Source organism: Ambystoma mexicanum, chromosome 3p (assembly GCF_040938575.1).
Source record: "Ambystoma mexicanum isolate Mex_15411 chromosome 3p, UKY_AmexF1_1, whole genome shotgun sequence".
Lineage (NCBI taxonomy): Eukaryota > Metazoa > Chordata > Amphibia > Caudata > Ambystomatidae > Ambystoma > Ambystoma mexicanum.
Genome location: NC_090925.1, coordinates 1,167,372,848 through 1,167,393,067, shown reverse-complemented (window position 1 = coordinate 1,167,393,067; position 20,220 = coordinate 1,167,372,848). Strand labels below are relative to the sequence as shown.

At 45.6% G+C, this 20,220-nt stretch overlaps 1 protein-coding gene across 2 annotated transcripts in view; it reads right to left on the bottom strand.

Moving 5' to 3' along the window:
* The window catches only part of CAMLG (calcium modulating ligand), a 207,286-nt gene extending 188,851 nt beyond the window's left edge, over positions 1 to 18,435 (bottom strand). The window contains exon 1 of one of the 2 annotated variants that reach the window (XR_011304517.1): positions 17,404 to 18,435. Coding sequence is in view for 1 of the 2 variants with exons in the window: in XM_069652571.1 (XP_069508672.1) it covers positions 17,404 to 17,632 (229 nt within the window). In the remaining variant the exon portion in view is untranslated. The remainder of the gene's footprint in view (positions 1 to 17,403) is intronic. The other variant, XM_069652571.1, reaches the window with a different exon arrangement.
* Positions 18,436 to 20,220: the final 1,785 nt, after the last annotated feature.

Here is a 20,220-nt window from a genome sequence, read left to right as displayed (position 1 = left end):
CAGGGTCGGTATCCAATAGTGATGGACCTTCCCTGACCACCGGAATAAGGTATCCCCAGAGATCGAGTCGTGGAACACCCTCAGGTTTTTCACAGGAATTACTGGAACTCATTCCATCGGAAAGAGCCATTGTCCGATGGAATTGTGTCAGGCGATCTTATCTAGCACGACTTCCCCAGCCACTGCAATCTCCAGACCATTGGTTGATTACCACTAGGAAGTGGCGGTCCATGCTCGGTTTCTGCACAGGAAGAGACGCTCGACACCAGAAGCCCTGTTTGATGTGTACAGCGACTTTTTTCTCAAGATGGGGGAACCAAACTTTCTGGCAGACTCAGGCTTTAGTCTTTACTTGATGGGCCAATTCTAGAACTCTTTTTGTTAGGACATGAGGAATGATGATGCACATGCTTAGTAGACGGAGAGCTTTGGCGAGATGAATAATTCATACCAAACTATCCACATGGCTTGTACAGTGGATTTCACATTAGGCGTGCAATGCTGCAGAGAAGTGAGAAGTAGGTTCCAGTCACCTGTCCTAACGGTGGTTACCATTAGTTGGAGGCACTTATTCTGGATGGAGGCCTGCGCCATCTCACCAAGTGACATGGACTTGTCGCCGACATTGTTACCATGCATATGTGAATTTTGGTCTTGTGCCAGCTGGCATTGTTCTCTACTCATGTGATGGGGGCATCGAGAGAAAATCTGCTGGGTTGTCAATGCCTGGCCTATAGGATAGTGTGATATACTGTTGAAGATGGATCAACCACTTTCAGATGTGTTCATGTGGGTGTAGTGGAGTTCCTGCCATTATTGGTAAAAGTGTTTTGTGGTCTGTCACTATGGATATTGGCTTGCCATACACCTAGATGTCGTAGTGCTTGCATCCAGAGAGGATGGTCAGCGCCTCCCCCTCTATTTGAGAATACATTTGTGCGCCATGGGTCAGATTCTGCCTTTTGTATTCATTTGGGTCACCACGGCTCCGAGCCCTGCATGGCTGGAGTCAACCACGATCTCTGAACTTGGCATGGTCGAAGAAGTCCATCATGATCTCTGACATGGGAGCCTCTTTAATTATGGGTTTTGGTTTTCTGTTAGCCTGTGTGCATCCAGGTGAGTGTTAAATTCGGATTTGTTTGATACATGAGACTAGATGCGGTCTCATTGTTTTTCTGATTTTATTCATAGTTACATAAAAACTTGGCCCAAACATCAGTGTATGTAACTATGAATAAAATAAATAAAATCAGAAAAACAATGAGACCGCATCTAGACTCATGTATCAAACAAATCCGGGTGAGTGTTTAAATTTGGATGTGCACAGGCTAACATAGAAAACCAAAGCCTAAACCGATAAACTTTCCTACTGGTTGGGAATGCCAGCCTCTATACAACCGTGCAGCAAATGGGTAACTCCCTAACGAATTTACCAGAAACTCGTAAAACACCAATATACGGTTAGAGCGCGCTAAAACTGATTTACTCACCCACTTACACAGCACCTCTTTAATTATGGTATCTACGAGCTCTGTCCACTGCCAGAGGCAATGCTTCTATGCGAGGTGTTGAAGGAGCTCTGACATGAGGACTACGTTCCTGATGAATTGGCTACAGTATGGGATCATGCCAAGGAAGCTCATGTCTTTTGATGGGTTTGTAGGCGAGGACGCTGCATGTTTATCTTTTAACTTCCGATATCCCCTCAGCCTGAAAGACAAACCCGAAGAATTCCAACTTAGATTTTAGGAGCTCCTATTTCTCACTTAGGGCGAGACATAGATTTTGCAGTCTGAGCACATTGTCGAGACCATCCAGATGATCAGCCTCTGAGGTGGAAAATACCAAGATATCGTCACTGATATTTAGGACACTCAGGAGGCTGGTCAGTGAACTTCTAAGGATGTGCTGTAATACTACTACAGCAAAGGATATGCTGAAGTTCAGTCCCATATATCATTATACACCAAGATGGGTGGTGAAGGAGGTGATGTGCCTAGACTCCAGGTGGATCACGATCCGGTGGTAACCTGCTTTCAGGCCAATTTTGGAAACATAAGGGCTATCTTTGTGGTTCCTAAAATTACATCCTCTATTGATGGGGTGAGGTGACATTCACTTGTGGCCTTACTGGGAAGGCGCACATCGACGCAGGTGCTCCCTGCTCCAGAATGATGGAGGAAATCCATAGGCAGGGCCTTCAACTTTGATGATGGCTTACACTACTAATGCATTGAGCTCTTGTTCTACCTTGGCCCTTTGGTGGAAAGGGACTCTTCTGCGATTGGTTGAATTGTTTCATCAATGTGCAGTGTTACAGGATCACCCTTAAGACAACCCATTCCCATGATTGTGTGTGCCTCTTGACGATGGTGGACACGTCTTTGGCGTATACCCCATAAGCAAAATGTACTATGTGTAATGCTTTGGCTGCATTGCAACCTGGTGGAGTGTTCTTGCTGATGTCAAAGGCATAGAAGCTCGCTTTGATGCTGTGGGATTCATGTGCCACTGTGGTCACCAAAGTTCCTTGCAGCTGTATTGGTTTAGATGCTCCCAGCGTCTATAGCCAGACATTCGTAGGAAGAGAAGCTCTTACTTTTATTCGGTCAAAGTGAGAGGACGCTATGACATTGACAGAAGGGCTGCGTTGGTGAGAATGGGGGTATCAATAGTGGAGATTTTCACCATGCGTAGGGATTGTCTAAGTAGTCTTCTTCAGAACCCTGAACACAGGATTTAAAGAATACATCTCCATCTTCTTCTGATTCTGGGGTACTTGAGCCTCTGGTGACAGTTTCACTTGTGCAATCTTGGGCCATCGTCTCGCTGCAGAAGGCTTTGTCTGACATTCTGCTGAGGGAAACAGAGCTCTACATGTCTTTGCCTAATGGTTGATGCAACTACAACTGCCACGGGCATGACCTTGCGCCAGACACAGGCCTTGTGTGTTCTCGCAGTAAGTGCAGCAAATTTGGTATCAGGTGGTTTGTCTGCACATTTGGTGCTAGAGTGTGGTTTGGTGTGAGATTTAGACATTGGGCATGCTTCCTCTATCTTTATCAACTGTAGGCTACAGTTAATTCTTGTAGCCCTGACTTCGGCCAATTCGTGCGAGCACATGTAGCATCGTTGAATCATTTGCACTCTCTATAATCCTAATTGAGAAGTATGCATGTAAAAGATGGTGCGAGGTAGTTTGGATTCCGTCTAGGGTTGTACCCTCTTTGGTTTGCATCACTCAAAAACACCCTTCATAGTTGGGATTGACCATGGGGGTAAAGTAATTTTGGAATGCAAGTTTTGCCTGTTGATGGGAGTCCTCCGCGGGTCCATGGGTGCTGAAGATGTGGTGAACAGCTGGGCCAGCAATGAACAGGAGGGTGGATTCCTTTGATACAGCATAATTCTCCATGGTTGCTAGGAAGTACATGTCGAGGTGCTCAACCCATTGTGCCCACGTGGGACTCTGATAGGATGCCATGCTGGGGAGCCGCTGACATGGGCTGTGAAATGCGCCAGCATCATCAGTCATGACCTGTGGAAGTTTGCACTAAAGTGTAACTTTTATGGATACGGGCAAGTGAGTGGCTGTGTGTTGCGTGGCGCTTGACTGGAGGTGCTCTTTGAAGTTGGTTGTTCCTGGGTTTGTTATCGATCGAAGTCTGGAACCCAAGTCAGGGTTTAAGCCTTGGGACACAGGGACGTGTGGGAGAGCGGAGGTGTGGTGCAGGTAGCCATTGTAGCTAAACAGTCACCGAGTGAGGTCTCGGAGTAATGGCCCACCTCTGGTGTAGGTTCACGGCAGTGAGCATCACGCCATTCAGTTTGTGGGTGGAGCGGGTTAACAGTTGTGGTGGGGCACATACAGGAAACACTGTTGGGTGGAGAGGATTGCACACTCCTCATCGCCAGGTATTATGGCACACTATCAATCCATGCAGGCCACTTGCACGGAGCAGTGAGAGCAGCTGGGTGTAATTAACAAGGCCAAATGGTGCAGAGACCTCGTCCAGATTACCTTGTGCAGCTCCGTCATGCTCCTTTTATTTTCCATGCGTACTACATACAACCAGCCTAGAGGGGCTGGCTCTGGTCATAACATTTGTCCTTAAAAGCAGATAAGTTTGGAGGATTGAGGGCCACAGTTATGTAGCAATGCCCATAGAGAGCAGGGGCCTTAGACATCACCCACAGAGCACACAGAGGGTAAATTATGTATATTCCAACAGCCACACACTACGAGTGGAGGCTCTGTATGCGTTTGGATAGAGATAGAGCTTTAACATAGGCATTCACGCACAAAGGGCATAAGGTTGGTCTATGTTGCAAGGGGTCAGAAATGTGAGGCATACAACTTGGTAAAGGTTTTCACAAGTAGCCATTTTATTAACTTAAAAGGGTGCGTCAACCGCCTCACAATCCCCAATTTCCCTGCCAATCAAAATAACAAAAGGAAAACTCTAATGAAAGAAATCTGTCCCTCACACTTATACATAACGCATAAAGGTAATCAATGGCAATTCAATAGTAACGGAAATAACGGTTATGTTCAACGTAGACCTAATAACTGTATATCATTGTAACCTGGGTTGGATCGCCTTTCCCAGATTCAAAGCAGGATATTACAATATAATATTCAAATAATTTTTTGTAACCAAGTTGATCATAAGGTTGGTCTTAAACCAAAAGTCTTACTTGGAATTTAACCAAAAGTTCAACCAAATGAAAACTCTTCATCTCTCCAAGCATAGGTAAAGTTCAACCCAGCTTCTTGAGAAAACAAATATTCTACCACAATTCTTCTGCATCAGCAACAATATTTTGCCAGGATGATTCTACCACAATGAAGTGTTCAACAACACTTAAAAAGTGGTAAGACCACTTATCTTCCAACCACAAAGCAGTACTTGTCAGGATTACCACTAAAAGGCCCTTTACCCCAGCATACTCGCCTACCAGGACAAAAAGCTCCTAACACTACTACAAGTACTCTGCGTTGAGGATTACTTTAAACCTTTTGAAAAAGATTCAACTTTAAACAACATCCAAATTCACAACCTTTTCTGAGAAAACATGAGACACATTGGTGCCATTTGTTCAACTGTTGTATTTGCCATGGGCAATGCAGGCTATTCTCCTCTCCTCCTTGATACTTCTTTCCTGCCACTTGTTTTCCCACTACATCAAACAACTGTTGACAATGATTCAATATTACACTAGCCCCCCCTAGGCAATGCTTGATGTCTCTCTCGACTATTGCCTTTTCTTTACTCTGACAATAATAGTTACAATTAGCTGATTTCAATATTGCCCTTGCTTGGCTTTGGCAACGTGGGTTTCTATTTTGGTTCAATATAATTTCTTCTCGACTGACAATATTCTTGGCTTGGATAATAATAGTAATTGTAACCTTTCCTTCCTTGTTCTTTAATCTTATTTGCGTTAGAACAAAGTTGCCAATTTCATTTGTTTGGTAATCAAAATAAGGAAAAACGGCAAGCCATCATCTACGGAGCATTCCGGGATTACCTTCCAACAGTAGACTCACCGGATTCCTTATACGCTTCCGATCGATCCACTGTTACATCGAACTCTGCTTCTTCTGCTGCTTTCTGTTATGACCGACAGCTTCAGTCATTTTGCAGCGGCTTGTGGCATAAAAAGGAGCTCTTCTCGCTCCTAAAGTGCTCTGGTGCTCACCGGCCACCGGAGCAAGATGCGCAATAAGGAAAGTCCCGCTCCCCGCCACTCTCCCTATCCCCCTCCCCCTTCTCCCCTTTCCCCCCACATACAGCGGCAGCTCCGGTTTTCCACTTCTGCAACTGCGGCTTCTTTTGCCTCTCCATCTTCTGGTTCCAATGGCCTGGAGGTGAGGAGGCTTTCTATATTCAAAAGTCTCACTCAGGTGTGGGTCATTAGAACCACTACACTGCACTTTGCAGTTTTGGACCTCTGAATTCCTCTTTCTCGTCCCAGTACTTTGGTCTGATTTCTTTTTCCATCAAAAGTCTCAAATTCTATTTTATTTAATTTACTCTGTTTACCGAGTATGTCTTTAAAGAAGATTTTAAAAAGGAAGTAATGTTTCATTCTGGTCTTCATAACCCAAACCTAAGGGAGAATTATAAGTATCCAACACTAAGGAGTTACTCTGGAAATCCTACAATGTGGATAGTTTTGGGAAGAGAGACTTTACTGTGACAACAAGCCACGAAGTATTCTGGCAGGATGGAAAGATTTTCTTCTGAAGACGATAACACGTCTCTCCTAGCGGAACCCTCCTATTCCCTTGGGGCCCTTCTCCTCCCAGGTGAACCCTCCGGCTAATACCACCCCCAGGGTTAGGATCAGGTAGAGCCTACATTCCCTGGCCACTGGTAGGAGACTTCTTTTAGGATTTCTGTTAAGATTCCACAGGATTCATCACAGTGTGCCCCATGGAACATGTCACATGATCGACCCGTGGGGTGGAAGGGATTTCCTGTTTGAGGAGCAATTCTCACCCAGTGGCCTGGATTTCACCAAGATCAGGAAGCTGAAAAAACAGTCTCCTGAATCCCAAAAATCAAAAAGCCCAGGCTGCCATGTAACAATGCACCCGCAATCAAGGAGCTGTTCCCAGCGCTCTGTAACATTCCAGGCTCAGAAGAACTTTGCTAAACTGGTCTTACTTTTATGTTGTTTGAACATTAAAATGGATTGAAGGACCTTAAGTTACAGGTGGGGGTGTCGGAAAGGAACAGATTCGAATACACCCAATTGAGGCATTGGCTAAAACAGGAGATTCGTCAAGCAGCAATAAGACCACTAACAAAATTTGAGACATATGTCACATCCCACACTGGGGACAAGCATCTAGTAGTGGATTTATATAGGATACTGCAAGAATGCTTGGACCAAAAGATGTAGCTGTATCAAATAGCTTGGGAAGGTTCTCGGGGTGGGGAGGTCACGGCAGGGCATTGGCAAGAACTCTGGAGGAATATACTGGAATTGACCAGGTCTCTACCGTTACGTGAGGCCTGGTATAAAATGATGTTCCAGTGGCATTATACCCCAAGCAAGGCATAAAATAAGCAGTGTCGTGGAGCAATTTGCTATGCAATTCTGTAGGTGTGCTAATTAAATTGGCACTTGTGTAGCAAAGTTAGCTATTTGAGTTACCCTCTTCAATGAAAGCACAGCTCATCCTGCATTCCTCTATTGCCTTCAGAGCTCGCTCCACCCTCTTTTCACTGCAAGTTCAAAGTGGCTACTAGGGGGGGGGGGGAGCAGTAATCATCCCCTTCACTCATGTGCCAAAATGCCTGTGTGGGAGTGCTACGCTCATTTTATTTTTAAAATAATTGCAAACCAGAAATAATCGGGATAATACTCATATTAACCCAACTGTATCATGTCTGCCAAAGACAAGTATATTTTCAATATATGTTTAAGAAAAGGCTTTCAATTCCTATTCTAAAATTGGAATAGGTTACATAATGCATAATTACAGTATTGCTACTGTAAAACAGTGCATTGTCTCAATGCTTTACAGTGAAGCGTACCTAGATCTGTGTCAACTAGATTTCATTTTGTTGGGGAAGATGTATCATATTGACGAGTGGACACTTTTGAAAGTGTACATGACCACGCGGGCAAATGCTTTGATGGACAACCTAGTCAAGTGGCCTGTTGGTTACATACAGCTTGCAACTGGTGCTCAACCCATGAGCTGATCCCATTATTTGCGTCCATTCGTTCAGCTAACCTTTTTACAGACATTCATCCAGGGCTTGCAAAGTATTTTCGCCCACTCGCATAGTAGAGTACATTTTATCCCCTACAGTGCCAAGGACGAGATATCTCGTCCTTGGAATTGCATGTGCAGTGCCAAGGACGAGAGAGCTTGTCCTTTTTGGCACATTGTTTTGAGCGATCCCTGCCCTGCAGGGATCGCTCTAAACTGTAATCCAACCCCCGGGCTATGTGAGGGGAAGGCCCCCTTCCCCCTGTGGCCCCAAAGCATGGGGCCACAGCGCTGCAGAACCCTGGGGTCAGATGATCACTGCCCACAGGGGTGAAAATAAAAAAATAAAAAATGTAAAAAATTAGAGGGAAGGAGGGGATTTGGGGCCCACTAGGCCACCAAGGATATAGGAAAAAGTGGTGTCCTTGGAAAGGGGAGGTTCTCCCCTTTCCAAGGACACCATGTATATGACGCATTGCTGGTCATGGATCAGCGCAGAGCGCTCGATCCGTGACCAGCAACCCACTGGACCACCATGGATTTGTTTGTGACTTCGGGGGGAGGGGGGCTGCTTCAAGTAAGCAGTCCTCCCCCCCGGCCTCCAAAGCATGGGGCACATATGTGCACAACCCTGGGGGCAGATGGCTGATCATCTGCCCCCAGGGAAGGGGACAAATATAAAAAAATAAAAATAAAGGGGATGGGGTGGGGGGGGGCCTGGGATTTTTTTGCCCCCATGAAATGGTGGTGGCCCTCCCCCTCCCACACCAAGTGGAAAGGGGGGGCACCCCTTGTAGCCCTCCCTGGGGACAGATTTATGCCCCCAGGCAGGAGTACATGAGGTGCCCCCCCCATCCAATCAGGGGGTGGGGGGGGACCACCAGGAATTAGTGTGCAGGCCTACCAAAGGATGGGGCCTGCAGGTTAGGCCCCCCTGGGGGCAGATGGCTGATCATCTGCCCCCAGGGAAGGGGGCAAAACAAAAACAAAAAAAATGAAAATAACGAAAGGGAATGTTGGGTGGGTCCACTAGCCACCAGGGATATAGTGTACAGAAAAGGGGGGTGGCCCTTTCCCCCTCCCTCCCAAGGGGAAATGGGGGGCACCCCTTGTAGCCCTCCCTGGGACCAGATTTCTGCTCCTAGGAACAGACGTCTGAGCACAGGGAGGAGTGCAGGACAGCCCCCCCCCCTTATCTGCCCCTGGGGAGGGCTGCATAAAATGGGCCGCCGCTCCAATTTGGCCATGTGTGGATTCCCACAGGTGTCCTCTTTTGGGAAATGCATGGGGTTCCCAGTTTTCCTTGCTGGCTTCGACACCCTAGCCTAGGCCCAAATCTGTAGGTTGCCCACATGAACAAAATGGGCAGCAGCGAAAGGCTTGGGGTTACCAGTGGGTTACCCGTTTCCTTTTGCGCCCCCGGTAGGTGAACTCACACATGTGAGGTACTGTTTTCATTGCGACACCTGTGGGAATGCGGGACGGTAGGCCATGTGTTGGTGGCGTGTTTTGATGGGCGAGCTGAGTGAAATGTGAGGAAAATGCGTTTTTCCCCCCCACATTTCGGACTTTGCGGGGGTGTCTGGGTAATGCATTCTGGGCCGATTTGCGCAAATCATACCTCTGCGGATTCCCACGGGTGTCCTCTTTTCGGAAATGCATGGGGTTTCCCGTTTTCCTTGGCGGCTTGGCCACCCGAGGCCCATATCTGTATGTTGTGCTTGTCTGGAGAAAGTGGCAAATTCAGGTGTCGAAACAGACTTGGGGTTACCTGTGTTTTAGGCTTTCCCCTTGGCGCCCAGGTAGGTGCACCCACACATGTGAGGTACCGTTTTCATCCGGACACCTGTGGGAACGCGGGAAAGTATAACATCTGTTGTGTTTGTGTGGTTTTCATAACGTTTTGACCGATTTGCTGGTGCCCTTTGTCACACAACCCTTTCATTTCCCAAATGTGACCTACATTTAGTTGCTGCTTTAGGCACCATACACAAGTCACCTACCCTTGGAAAGGTCTGCCTGTGCTCTTTCAAAAAATGTATGCTTGCCATTCCTTACCACATTGGTTTTCCCGATTTACACATGATAAGTGCGTCTGTTCAGGCCGTGAGCATAAAACTCCTGTGTACCATGGCTCAGTGTTTGGCACACAAAAAATGTGTGCTTTCCTAATGTAAGTCGGGGGAATGTAGCGGAGCATTGCTTTTCTCAAAATACATAGAAGCCATTGCCGTACCAAGCCAACCATGCCCTACAAACCTTTTTGTTTTTTTCCAGTCATTTTCCCGCTTTTCCCCCTAATCTATGGCATTTTGCCCTACCTAGTTGTTGCCGGACCTACGCAAATCACCCCTTCCTAAACTTGGATTTTTGTCTACTTTTCTGAAATATATGCCTTTCTGGCCTCCAATTCGGCTTTCCTACCCTTTTCTTCCATTCCATCCATGCATGTCCAATTGGCATAAATTGCCAGAAATCGCCTACCTCTCACAAAACAGTTGATAACCACATCAAAATATATTTTTTTCGTTTCCACTCAACCTGTTATTGAAAGCCAGGAAATTTGGGAATTCAGCACAGCAAACCATTTGTTCCTAGCTCTTACAAAGAAAAAACCACAGGCTTCATTGTACATCATTTTATTGGAAAACCACAACATTTTCGCCCTTTTTGCTTACTTTCTCTCACCCCCCTACAGCATCCTAGGATTCCTGGGTGGCGTTGTGACCGCCTACATGTGGCGGGAAAAAAAAAAAAAAAAAAAAAGCCAAATTTGGCCGAGATATCTCATGTAACAAAAAAGTTACAAGCCATTGAATGGCCACATACCGAAATCACCAAAAAAGGCCCTGGCACTGGGGGGAAATACCCATGGCACTTAAAGGGTTAAGGGTCAGTACCTTTTGCAGGGGGATTTTGGAAGCTTATCTAAACTTTACTTTGTTTGCAGTAAATGTCAAATAAAAGTTTCAGTCTGGGTGGCAGCAGTGTTCCAAATTAAAGTGGGTTTGTGGTGACATGCACCATTTTACAGAAAGAATTTGCATGGCCTGACTTATCTCACTAATGTCTTACTTCAGCGGTATACAAAACTTCTGTATTGTTGCTCATTTTTACCATGGGTACAAGTAACTTCTTGGCGGCATTAAAACCATTAGTACAAAATTGCTAATCAAATGGGTTTGTTTGCTAATCAAGAAAAATTTAATTAGCAAACTAATCAATTTTTGAAAACTAATTTATGCCTTGCCAAGTAAACTACATAGGATGTATAGTTTGGTGCCCGCGGAGTGATGCAGGGGTTGCAAGGGGGAGGGAAACTGGTTGCACATCTGGTGGGGTTGCCCCAAGGTTAAAGGCTTTTTGGAGGAGATTATGAGATTCCTACATGAAATAGTATCAGAGGTCCCACCCCTCTCATTGGCCGAGAGCCTAGGTGGGTTGGTGGAACGAGAGCGATACACAATCTCAAAGCCAAAGAAAAGAGCTTTGACAACCTCATTAATAGTGGCATGGATGGTAATTGCAAAAGACTGGAAACAAAAAAGCCCACCTACGGTGGTGTGCTGGCTCTGTAAACTTTGGGACATACTAGCGATGGAGTGGATCCCGTATAAGACCCAAGGGGATGCGGATAGGTTTCAGAAGGAATGGGGAGAAACCATTAATTTTCCAAAAAGTCCCTTTGAACAACAATGTTTAGTGCATGTGCAAACAATGAGCTGAAAGAACATGGCACCAATGCGTGGACATTCTCTTCCATTACCACAATGAAATCCTAACTTTTCGTGGGCTCAGTAAGTAAAACACATTTTTGCAGCGGAGGCAAGGTCACATAATGTCAGTTGTTGTATTGTCTGCTGAAAGACTAGCCAGAAAGGGAGTCTGAGCATTCTGCAGGTGCAGTGATAAGGGGTACTGGGAAAGAAGGCAAGGAAGAGAAGCTGGGTTTTTCCCCCCACTTCCAACTGGAATGTTCCACTCTTGCCTCCTCGTGCCTATGGTCTGCTCTTCGGCCGAGGGCAGTCTGGCAACCTAGAGAGGCGGGGACACCCCCCATATTCCTCTTAGGAAAGACCCCCAGGTGATGCAGTCTCGCTGAGAGAGGGGACGCTCCGCTCCAGACCCCTTTAGTACGAGTGATCTCTCCGACTACCTGCTCTGGGACTAAGCAGTGTTGTGGTGGCCGAGATGAAGATGTCTTCTGCAACCATTCTAATGGTGATGCTCTTTTTCTATGTTTTCATATAATTGACTATATATGTTTGTGTGTATGTATAATGTGTGAATAAAGGGCCTATTCTTTATAACATTGGTCTAAGTGTGATTTCTTGCCTATCTGAGTCCAATAACTTGTTTTGTTGGGGTCTAGGGGAACATAAGTATGAGGTCCCTCCACATGGCCAAGCAAAATCAAAACATTTTGGCTGTGAGTAGGGTCTTTGTGCTGGTATTGATGGCAATAATTTGAACTGTGAAAGGTGTTTGTTGTGAGGTATTGATGATAGGGAAGTGAAATATTCATTGGATATTATGAGTTCCCTATTCAAGAAAAAAGGAAGCTCTGCAGGCGTAGACTGTCTTGAGGGTGGACCAAGGGTCCGTATGACAAAGTCGCACAGACCTGGGCTTGTGGTGCAGGTCTGAGCGAGACATGGGACACAGGTATAGGAGAGGCGAGTCCAGTTTAGGTGGTGGGCTGCCTGCAACAGGTGGGTGCCTGTGGAAAAAGGGAAAGAGTGTTCGGCTCTAGGTAGAATAGGCTGGTTCCTGTTGCATGCCTTTCAAAAGGTGCACCAACAGAATGTGGAATTACAGGCGAGTGTCCCGAGATTGGAAAAGGAGCTGGCCGCTGAAAAACAGATTGCGTTAGGGGGGGGGGGGTAAGTTTGAGGTCCATTCACGTGGCCAAGCAAAAGCAAAACACAATGGAGCCCACAAAATGTATGGGTGCTGGATATTTCATAACTTGCTGAACACTCAAGTGGCTCTATGGACAACAAATGGTAATGCTCCCGACGACATATGGTCTGGATATGCGGTTCCTCAATAGGGGGTGGGGGGGGTTATATTTTGATAAATGCAAACAAAGAAAAAAAAATAATAAATAAAAATGGAACATTCGATGGCTGCAGACACAGGAGCAAGTGGATTGATGGGAGTATTTATTGCCATGTGCCATTTCTGGTGGTTTATAAATGAGAGAGAGTTGCATAAGGCTGCATGAAAACGTTACTACTGGGAGGAGGTGGACCAATCATGTATTTTCTTTCTTGAGGTGATTTCTTTTGGACGCTATTTACTTTGCATCTGGTGTTTTTAGGCTTCCAGTCAGGATGTGAAAGAAAAGCTACAATGCTAGTTTTTTGCTCAACATGTTACTACGGTTTATATATCGTCACGTTGGCTCATTATGTGATTTGTGCAAGTCATTTCTATAAAACAATGAGTTATTTTAGGCTACAAGTACCTGCCATGATCACATCTAGCCACCATAATGCTGCCCCCAAAGCCACCAGGGGTGTGCTCTATTTCCAGCCCTGCCATTGTCTCTTAATACCATACCAACAGTCACACTCGGAGGGCATGGGATTAACCTGCAAGTTCACCTTTGGCACCGTCACTTACATAGTAATGGTAGGATGGGTTCTCTGTGGAGGGGGGACAGGCAGGCCACCTTTATTTGAAGCAAAAAACGGACTAAGTCCTGAACACAATTTCAGAAAGCCACGTCCCTTGGCACACCCCTTTTATAGATATGAAATCGTTAGTACAATGGCAAGGGGAGAGAGAAATAAAATCATGTTTTTTTTATAATAAACTATTCCTTCTTTTTAAAAGCAATCTGCATTATACAAATTAAAATGCTAGGCTAAAATGACATTTCGCTAAATTATATAAACACATTTTTATGATCATCAAGGTAGCCAAGGAGGTAAAGACCCTTGGCTTCTACCTTGACTCTACCCGCTCCTTCGACAAACAGGTGAAATCAAGGCCTCGGCCACCGCTTACACCTGTAAAATCATTAGGACAGGCAAACCCTTTTTGTCGAATGACAATTGCAGGATCTTAGCCAGAGCCATGATTCTTTTTAGGCTAGGTTATTGCAACGCCCTTTACATTGAGGACAATAAATCAATCATCAGGAGGATACAAATCCTCCAAAATAACACCCTAAGAGCTGCACTTGGTCTGACCAGAAGATCACATATCTCAGTGACTAGGCACCAAAATAACTGGCTCTCGACGCAAAACATAAATTTTCCTAAAAACTGCTTGCCTCACCCATAAAGAACTCAACAATGCCGCCCCCAGCTTTCTCAGGGATAGATTCCACAGGAGATCATCTATCAGACCTTTGAGACTTAGCAACAGGAACTGCCTCACCATTCCAAGATGAAGATTCACCAAGGTAGGTGGCAACAGCTTTTCTTTAAAAGCTGCCAAACTCTGGAACTCTCTGCCACACCAACTCAGGGAAGATCAACCATACTTGAATTTCAGAAGTAATTGCATCAATTTGGCTTGGCTACCTATTCCTCGGTAGTATGCATGTATGCATAGTGAAATATCTTTAACCTTCATTCTGCTGTATATAGATTTCACTCTGTGTATAATCTGATCATCTGCCGTACCCTTGCCCATCTCATGCAATACGGTTTAATTTGTACATATGTGTATCACTGCCTATGTTTTGTAAGAAATATTTTAAGATTTGTATCTGTCGTAATCTGCTGCGCCCTAATACCCCTGGGTCTGGTGCGCACTAAAAAATAAATGAACAAACAAGGACCATGGAAAAATGAAAAGCTGAGCTGGTTCTGACAAAAATCGAGCCAGCGACTGCCAGGCTGTTCAGATTTTAACACGCAAATTAAGCAACTTGGCCCATCTCGAAATATGAATAAATGACATTTAATTTCTGAAAATGTTTTAGTTTTAAAAACACTTGTTAAAACCTACCTTCCTAGAAGCTTTATTTTAAGCTTTAAACGCTGGTTAATCCATGGAATAGCTCAGTGAATAAAGAACCTGTAGCACAAATCTAGCTGCAAGTTTCACATAACTCCTTACATCAGGCACTATAAATAGCAAAGCAATAATAGAATTAGTTTTGTTTATTTGCTTGTGTAGCGCACTGAGTCCGGAGGTATCTAGGCGCTTGGTTTAGTGGCACAGTCTTGTTACATACATAGGATTAGATTACAGAGAATGTACAATAAAAACAAATATAGCACACAGAGAACAGGCATTTATACAAAATATACATAAGTGGAATCAAATACACAAAATATGCATAGGTGGAGGCCCGCGAAAAAATAGGCAGAGAGGTATATACACTATGGCTAAAGGGGGGCGTGCAATCATAAAGGGCTTTGCGAAAAGCGCCAGGATTTGACTTTGAACCAGAAGGCCGAAAAGGAAGGTACATCCCTTAGAGCTGGGGCAGCGCGTTCCAAGTTTTTGCTGCCAGGACAGGGAAGCTGGAGCCACCCGAGTTTTGCAACCTGAACTTGGGGATGCTAAGGCAATGAGTATAGTTGGATCTGGTGGAGGTTTTTCTGCAGAATTTATCGGCAATATTTTTGGGGGCCGTGTTGGAGAGGCATTTATGAGTGATCACGAGTGTTCTGAAAGTGATTCTGTCTTGTATGGGAAGCCATTTGACATTGCGTCTGTTGACATTTTTAGAGCCATAGTTGGTTACACTAACTTGCAGCTGACTTTTTTTCCCGTTACGCCTAGCCTTTTGCCAAAACCAGCCTGTTATTAAATATCCCCATTTTATCTCTGCTGTTGCACTTGTAAGGCATGTGATAGAGCAGAGCAATATTATAAATTTCTGGCTACCTTACACAACAGCGAATTTTAAGTTACCCGACTGAATACAGATTCACAAGTAGCAGGCTTGCAGCTGGATGCGGGCATAGAGGCCATGAATGCCGGTAAAATAGCTCAGTGGGTTGAGCGCTCGCAGATGCAATCCATGTGCGAGCTGCAGTTCTCTGGTTTAAATCCCGGCAAGGCCAAGTCAGCCTGTCATCCATCCGAGGTTGATCAATGAGTACCAATTTCAGTTGGGTTAAGTGTATGTAAATGTGTTATATGTAAAGTGCTCTGGTGAAATAGCTATATAAAAAAACCCGTTTCCTATATAGCAACTACTAAACTGTGAAAAATAATGGTGTAACTCTCACTTGAAGTTGATTAGCTTTAAAGGTCGGCAGCGAGAGGAGACCAATTGTATGAGGTTGCCTTTAAAAAGCATATGGTTCTCTCTAAATTGGACTATTGCAACAGCCTCTTCCTTAATCTACCTGCCTCTACTCTCCGCCCTTTACAACTTATCCAGAACAGGACTGAGACACTTGTCCTTGGCCTCAAGCCCTGGGATCGTATCTCTGAAGCTCTGAAATCTCTCCACTGGCTCCCTGTGGATGCAAGGATTAAATTCAAAACCCTCTGCATTGTCCACAAGGCTTTCTGGGGCCTGGGTCAAACATACCTTCAGCTATCCCTCCGCAAATACCTCCCATCTCGAGCACTCCGCTCCTCCAACTGCCTCAGGGTCAGTCGTTTCTCAAAGAAACGAGCTGGCGGTAGATCTCTGTCTTCGGCTGGGGCCTCCCTGTGGACCAGCCTCCCTGCCACTCTAAAACTTGAGGAGAACCATCTCCGGTTCCGAAAGCACCTCAACACCTTCCTCTTTGCTTCTGCCTTCTCCTCCCCTCTCCCCTGTTGATTCTGCTCTCCCTCAGCACCATGCACCTGGCCACCCTCTGTCCTCTGGGCCCAGGTACCTGCTCATCTTGCCACCCCCTGCACTGGGGTCTGTACCTGTACCCATACAGCCCTCCCCTTTTCTTCCTGCACTTTCAGACCTACACAGCCTGCTGCCAAACCCAGCACTTGCCACTTGCTGGCACTCCCATTGTTTGTTGCCTTTTTATTTATTATTTTATTATGATTTTTGTTTATTTTCCGTCTCGCTCCGCACTCTCCTTTTGTTCCCCCTTCCATGCACTTCTCCCTCTACCCTGCACTTGCACGTTCTCAATGTCACTGGGCCTAGTAAGATCGTTGTTTTTGTTTTCCCCTGTTCCCTTTCCCTGCCTGGTCGCGCTCTGAAACACTTGTGTATGAGCGCGATAGAAATAAAATATCAATCAATATGGCTATAAAATATATATCAGCCCCTACGTTACCGCTTTGCACGAAGACTTGGAGTTTTGCACACGAAAGGGTCTCCTTATACTTAATGTAAAATGGGTCAGGGGCGAGTTCACTATAAGGCTTATAGTGAACTCGCCCCTGACCCATTTTACGTTAATTGATGCCTACTGGGAGGCCCTCGTCTACCAACGGAGCTGTAAATCACAGATGGAAGGAGCAATGCAGGAAACCCATTCATCTCTGGCTGGCACACCTTAAAACCCCAACCGCTTGCATTGCCACTGGGTCTTCAAACTCTGAACGTCGCCTCAGGAAAGAGATAAAATCCGGATTTATTGTCGGTTAACCGGGCAAAGCTCTCAAAATACGGTAAATCCTGACTAAATCGGGGTATCGTCCCCTGCCCTAACAGTGACGGTCGTGTATTAAACGAGATGGACCTGTAACAGAAATTACGCTCTGCCTGCGTGTATGGCGTGTTTTGCACTCACCTTTGGCCACCGGCGTCTTGTAGCCCATGATGCGGTTCATCCGCTCCTCGGAATTGAGCAACAGCTTCCGCCTGCGGGCCTCGGCTCTCTTCTGGGAGGCAGACATGGGGGCATCGGCCGTAGGAGCTGCGTGACAAAAGCTGGATGGGCCGGGCGTGGCATTAATGGACGCGGGAATTAGGGAAGGGGTACCGCTGTCTCCGGTATCAGGCGAGAGCGGGAGGTCCATGGCCGTAGGTACAGTGACAGGTGGTGAGCGCAGCCCTCCTCCCCTATCATTCAGCACCTGCCCAGTCTGCAAGTAGTACACAATGGAGAGTGGCTAGCAGTAGTAAACATAGAAAGAGGACAGCATTACTAATGAGTCATAGAGTCTACAACTTACTAGCCATCTTGGAGAGGAAAGTTTTCATAGTAAACAAACATATTCACTGTAATAGAAATAATTGACAACTCAATAAGAGTTGCGTCTTAAAATAATGTATTCTATACACGACCAACGTTCTTAAATGTTATTGAGAACATTAAATGACATCAGGTCATCTTCAACAACAATTATCTGGGACCAGAAATACGTTAGCAATCCCCTTTCGTGCACTTTATAGAATAGCCCAATTTATGTCGCCTATACCTTAATAAAGACTACTGCCCCTTACACAAATAACTGTACAATAAAAAATGACTGACAAGCCTTGACTATACTGAGTGTGAGCTTTACGGGTATTGTACTAACATATCGAATCTATGTAACAAACCGCATTCAGAAAATAACGAATTCGCCGGTGTAAAAAAAAGAAACCCAAAATGTCGACAGGGTTGCATAGCTCTCGACTATTTGTGTAGCAAATGCGGGTGAAAACCCCTGATTCTGTTTTTGGCGGGTGAGAGCCCATTCAAACGAATCGGCATGCAGGAGGCTTGGCGGTAGAGTCAGCTCTTTACAAGGCAGGTGACACCCACCAAAAGCGTGTGAGTTGAGAGCTATGGGGTTGTGGCACAGGGGTATCCTTTGACATTGGGGGAATTCAGGGGCGGGGGATGTCCCCGCTTCCATAAAAAAAGCAAGTGAGAAGGATTTTCAGAAGAAAAAAACCGATCCTGCAGTGGAAGTTCTGCCCCTTAAAGGGGAGGCGGATCTCGCGATGCAGGGACAGAGCGGCCGTGTAGAGGAAATACAGGTAAGTGGGGAGCAGGAGGCATGATTTTAAGGCTAGGGACCTGGGGGATAGAGGGCTGTTAGGGAGAATTCTCATTCTATGGCTAATTTCCCTTACCTATAGAGTCCTGCAGCAGCTTTGCTGGATTTGAAGGGTTTGTTTCTTTTCTCCTGCAAAGAATGAGACTCTTTTTCCCACTCTTAGGCATTTTTGCTATTTTTGTGTTTATTGTCTATGGGGATTTAGGAACCATCTTTTTTTTTTATTTTATTTTATTTTACATTTATAAAGCGCTCACACAGCCCGCAGGCATCGAGGCGCTGTTACAGGAATTGTTTGTTTTTCTTAATTGCGTAATTGTTTTTTTTTGTCTTAGTTACGTATTTATAACGCGCTTAAACACCCAGAGGTTTCTAAGCGCGGACCCGGGTATCGAACCTGTTGTTGCTTCGTGTCGTCTTGCTTCCAAGACGCGCACGCTGCCGCTGAGCTATCCTCCCGGGACATTTATTTATTCACATGTGTTACACAGCACCCTATGTGCAGTGACACAGGGGTGTCGTAGCAACCCCCAAACATAGACTCCATACCCTGGGACTGACTACTGTCTACCAGGGCATGTAAAGTCCCAATTGACTTTACTAGTCAATTTTTATGAACTGAACCGGTACAACCCATCTTACTATGGAGGTACTGGAAAGGGTTAATAGTTTTTCCCTTATGTTCATTTTCGAGAGGGTACCTTACAGTTCCTCTCTCAAAAGTTTCTGGCTGGTGGCAGTGGTTACTACTGTAAATATTCGACCGCAAATATTTTCACTATGGGATTTTCCCATTTTTCGAAGCTACCACATTTTCTGACAGCCTCTAACATACCGCCGGTTTATTTTTATACTAACTTTTCTCCGGTAGGTTTTATTTGCTAGAACTTTAATAAAAATTCTTTCTTGTGTCTTTCTCTAAACTCCTAACCCAGGTCGGGGATCCTTTGTTCGTCCGTTTGGCGGGCTTCTGCCAAGAAGCCCTCCTTCCGGCGCCACTGAGTCTGGGGTGGGTCCATTGTGTGGGAGGGGGAGTAGGACCCCTGGATAGGGTTGCCTCAGCAACCCATGTCGCACTCTATCCAGATAGTCTGGATGGTCTCCCGTCAAGGATGACCACTCCACTGTGGGAGTGACAGCTAGGCAGTATGAATGGGGATCTTTTTGCATAAAAGCAGGGTCCTGAGGACTGGAAGTCCTGAGGACTGGAAGAGCAAGACGTTGCTACTGGAACTAAGAAGCCGGAGAGGAGAGAAGCCAAAGACCCCTGCAACGACTGAACCACCGGTGAAGCCCTGCTGCATTGTTTCACCACTTTTCTCCACACGACGACAGAAGATCTTCATCTGCAAGAGCCTTCTTCCCTTGAGCTGGTGGGGCCAACCAGTTTGCCAATCGCCTTCCCGGACCTGCCTTGTTCGAATCACCAGTACCCTGTACTCGGAGGCCGAATAGCCAGGCACCAGTCCCCCCGGACCACGATTTAAAGGAATAGTTCGTTCAGAAATATTATTGGTCAAAAAGATGGACAATAATAAAACAAATACCTAAAATATATATATTTTTTAAGCCCCTATGCAAAGTTTCGAGCAAATGAAGCTCAAACTTTGAAATTGCAA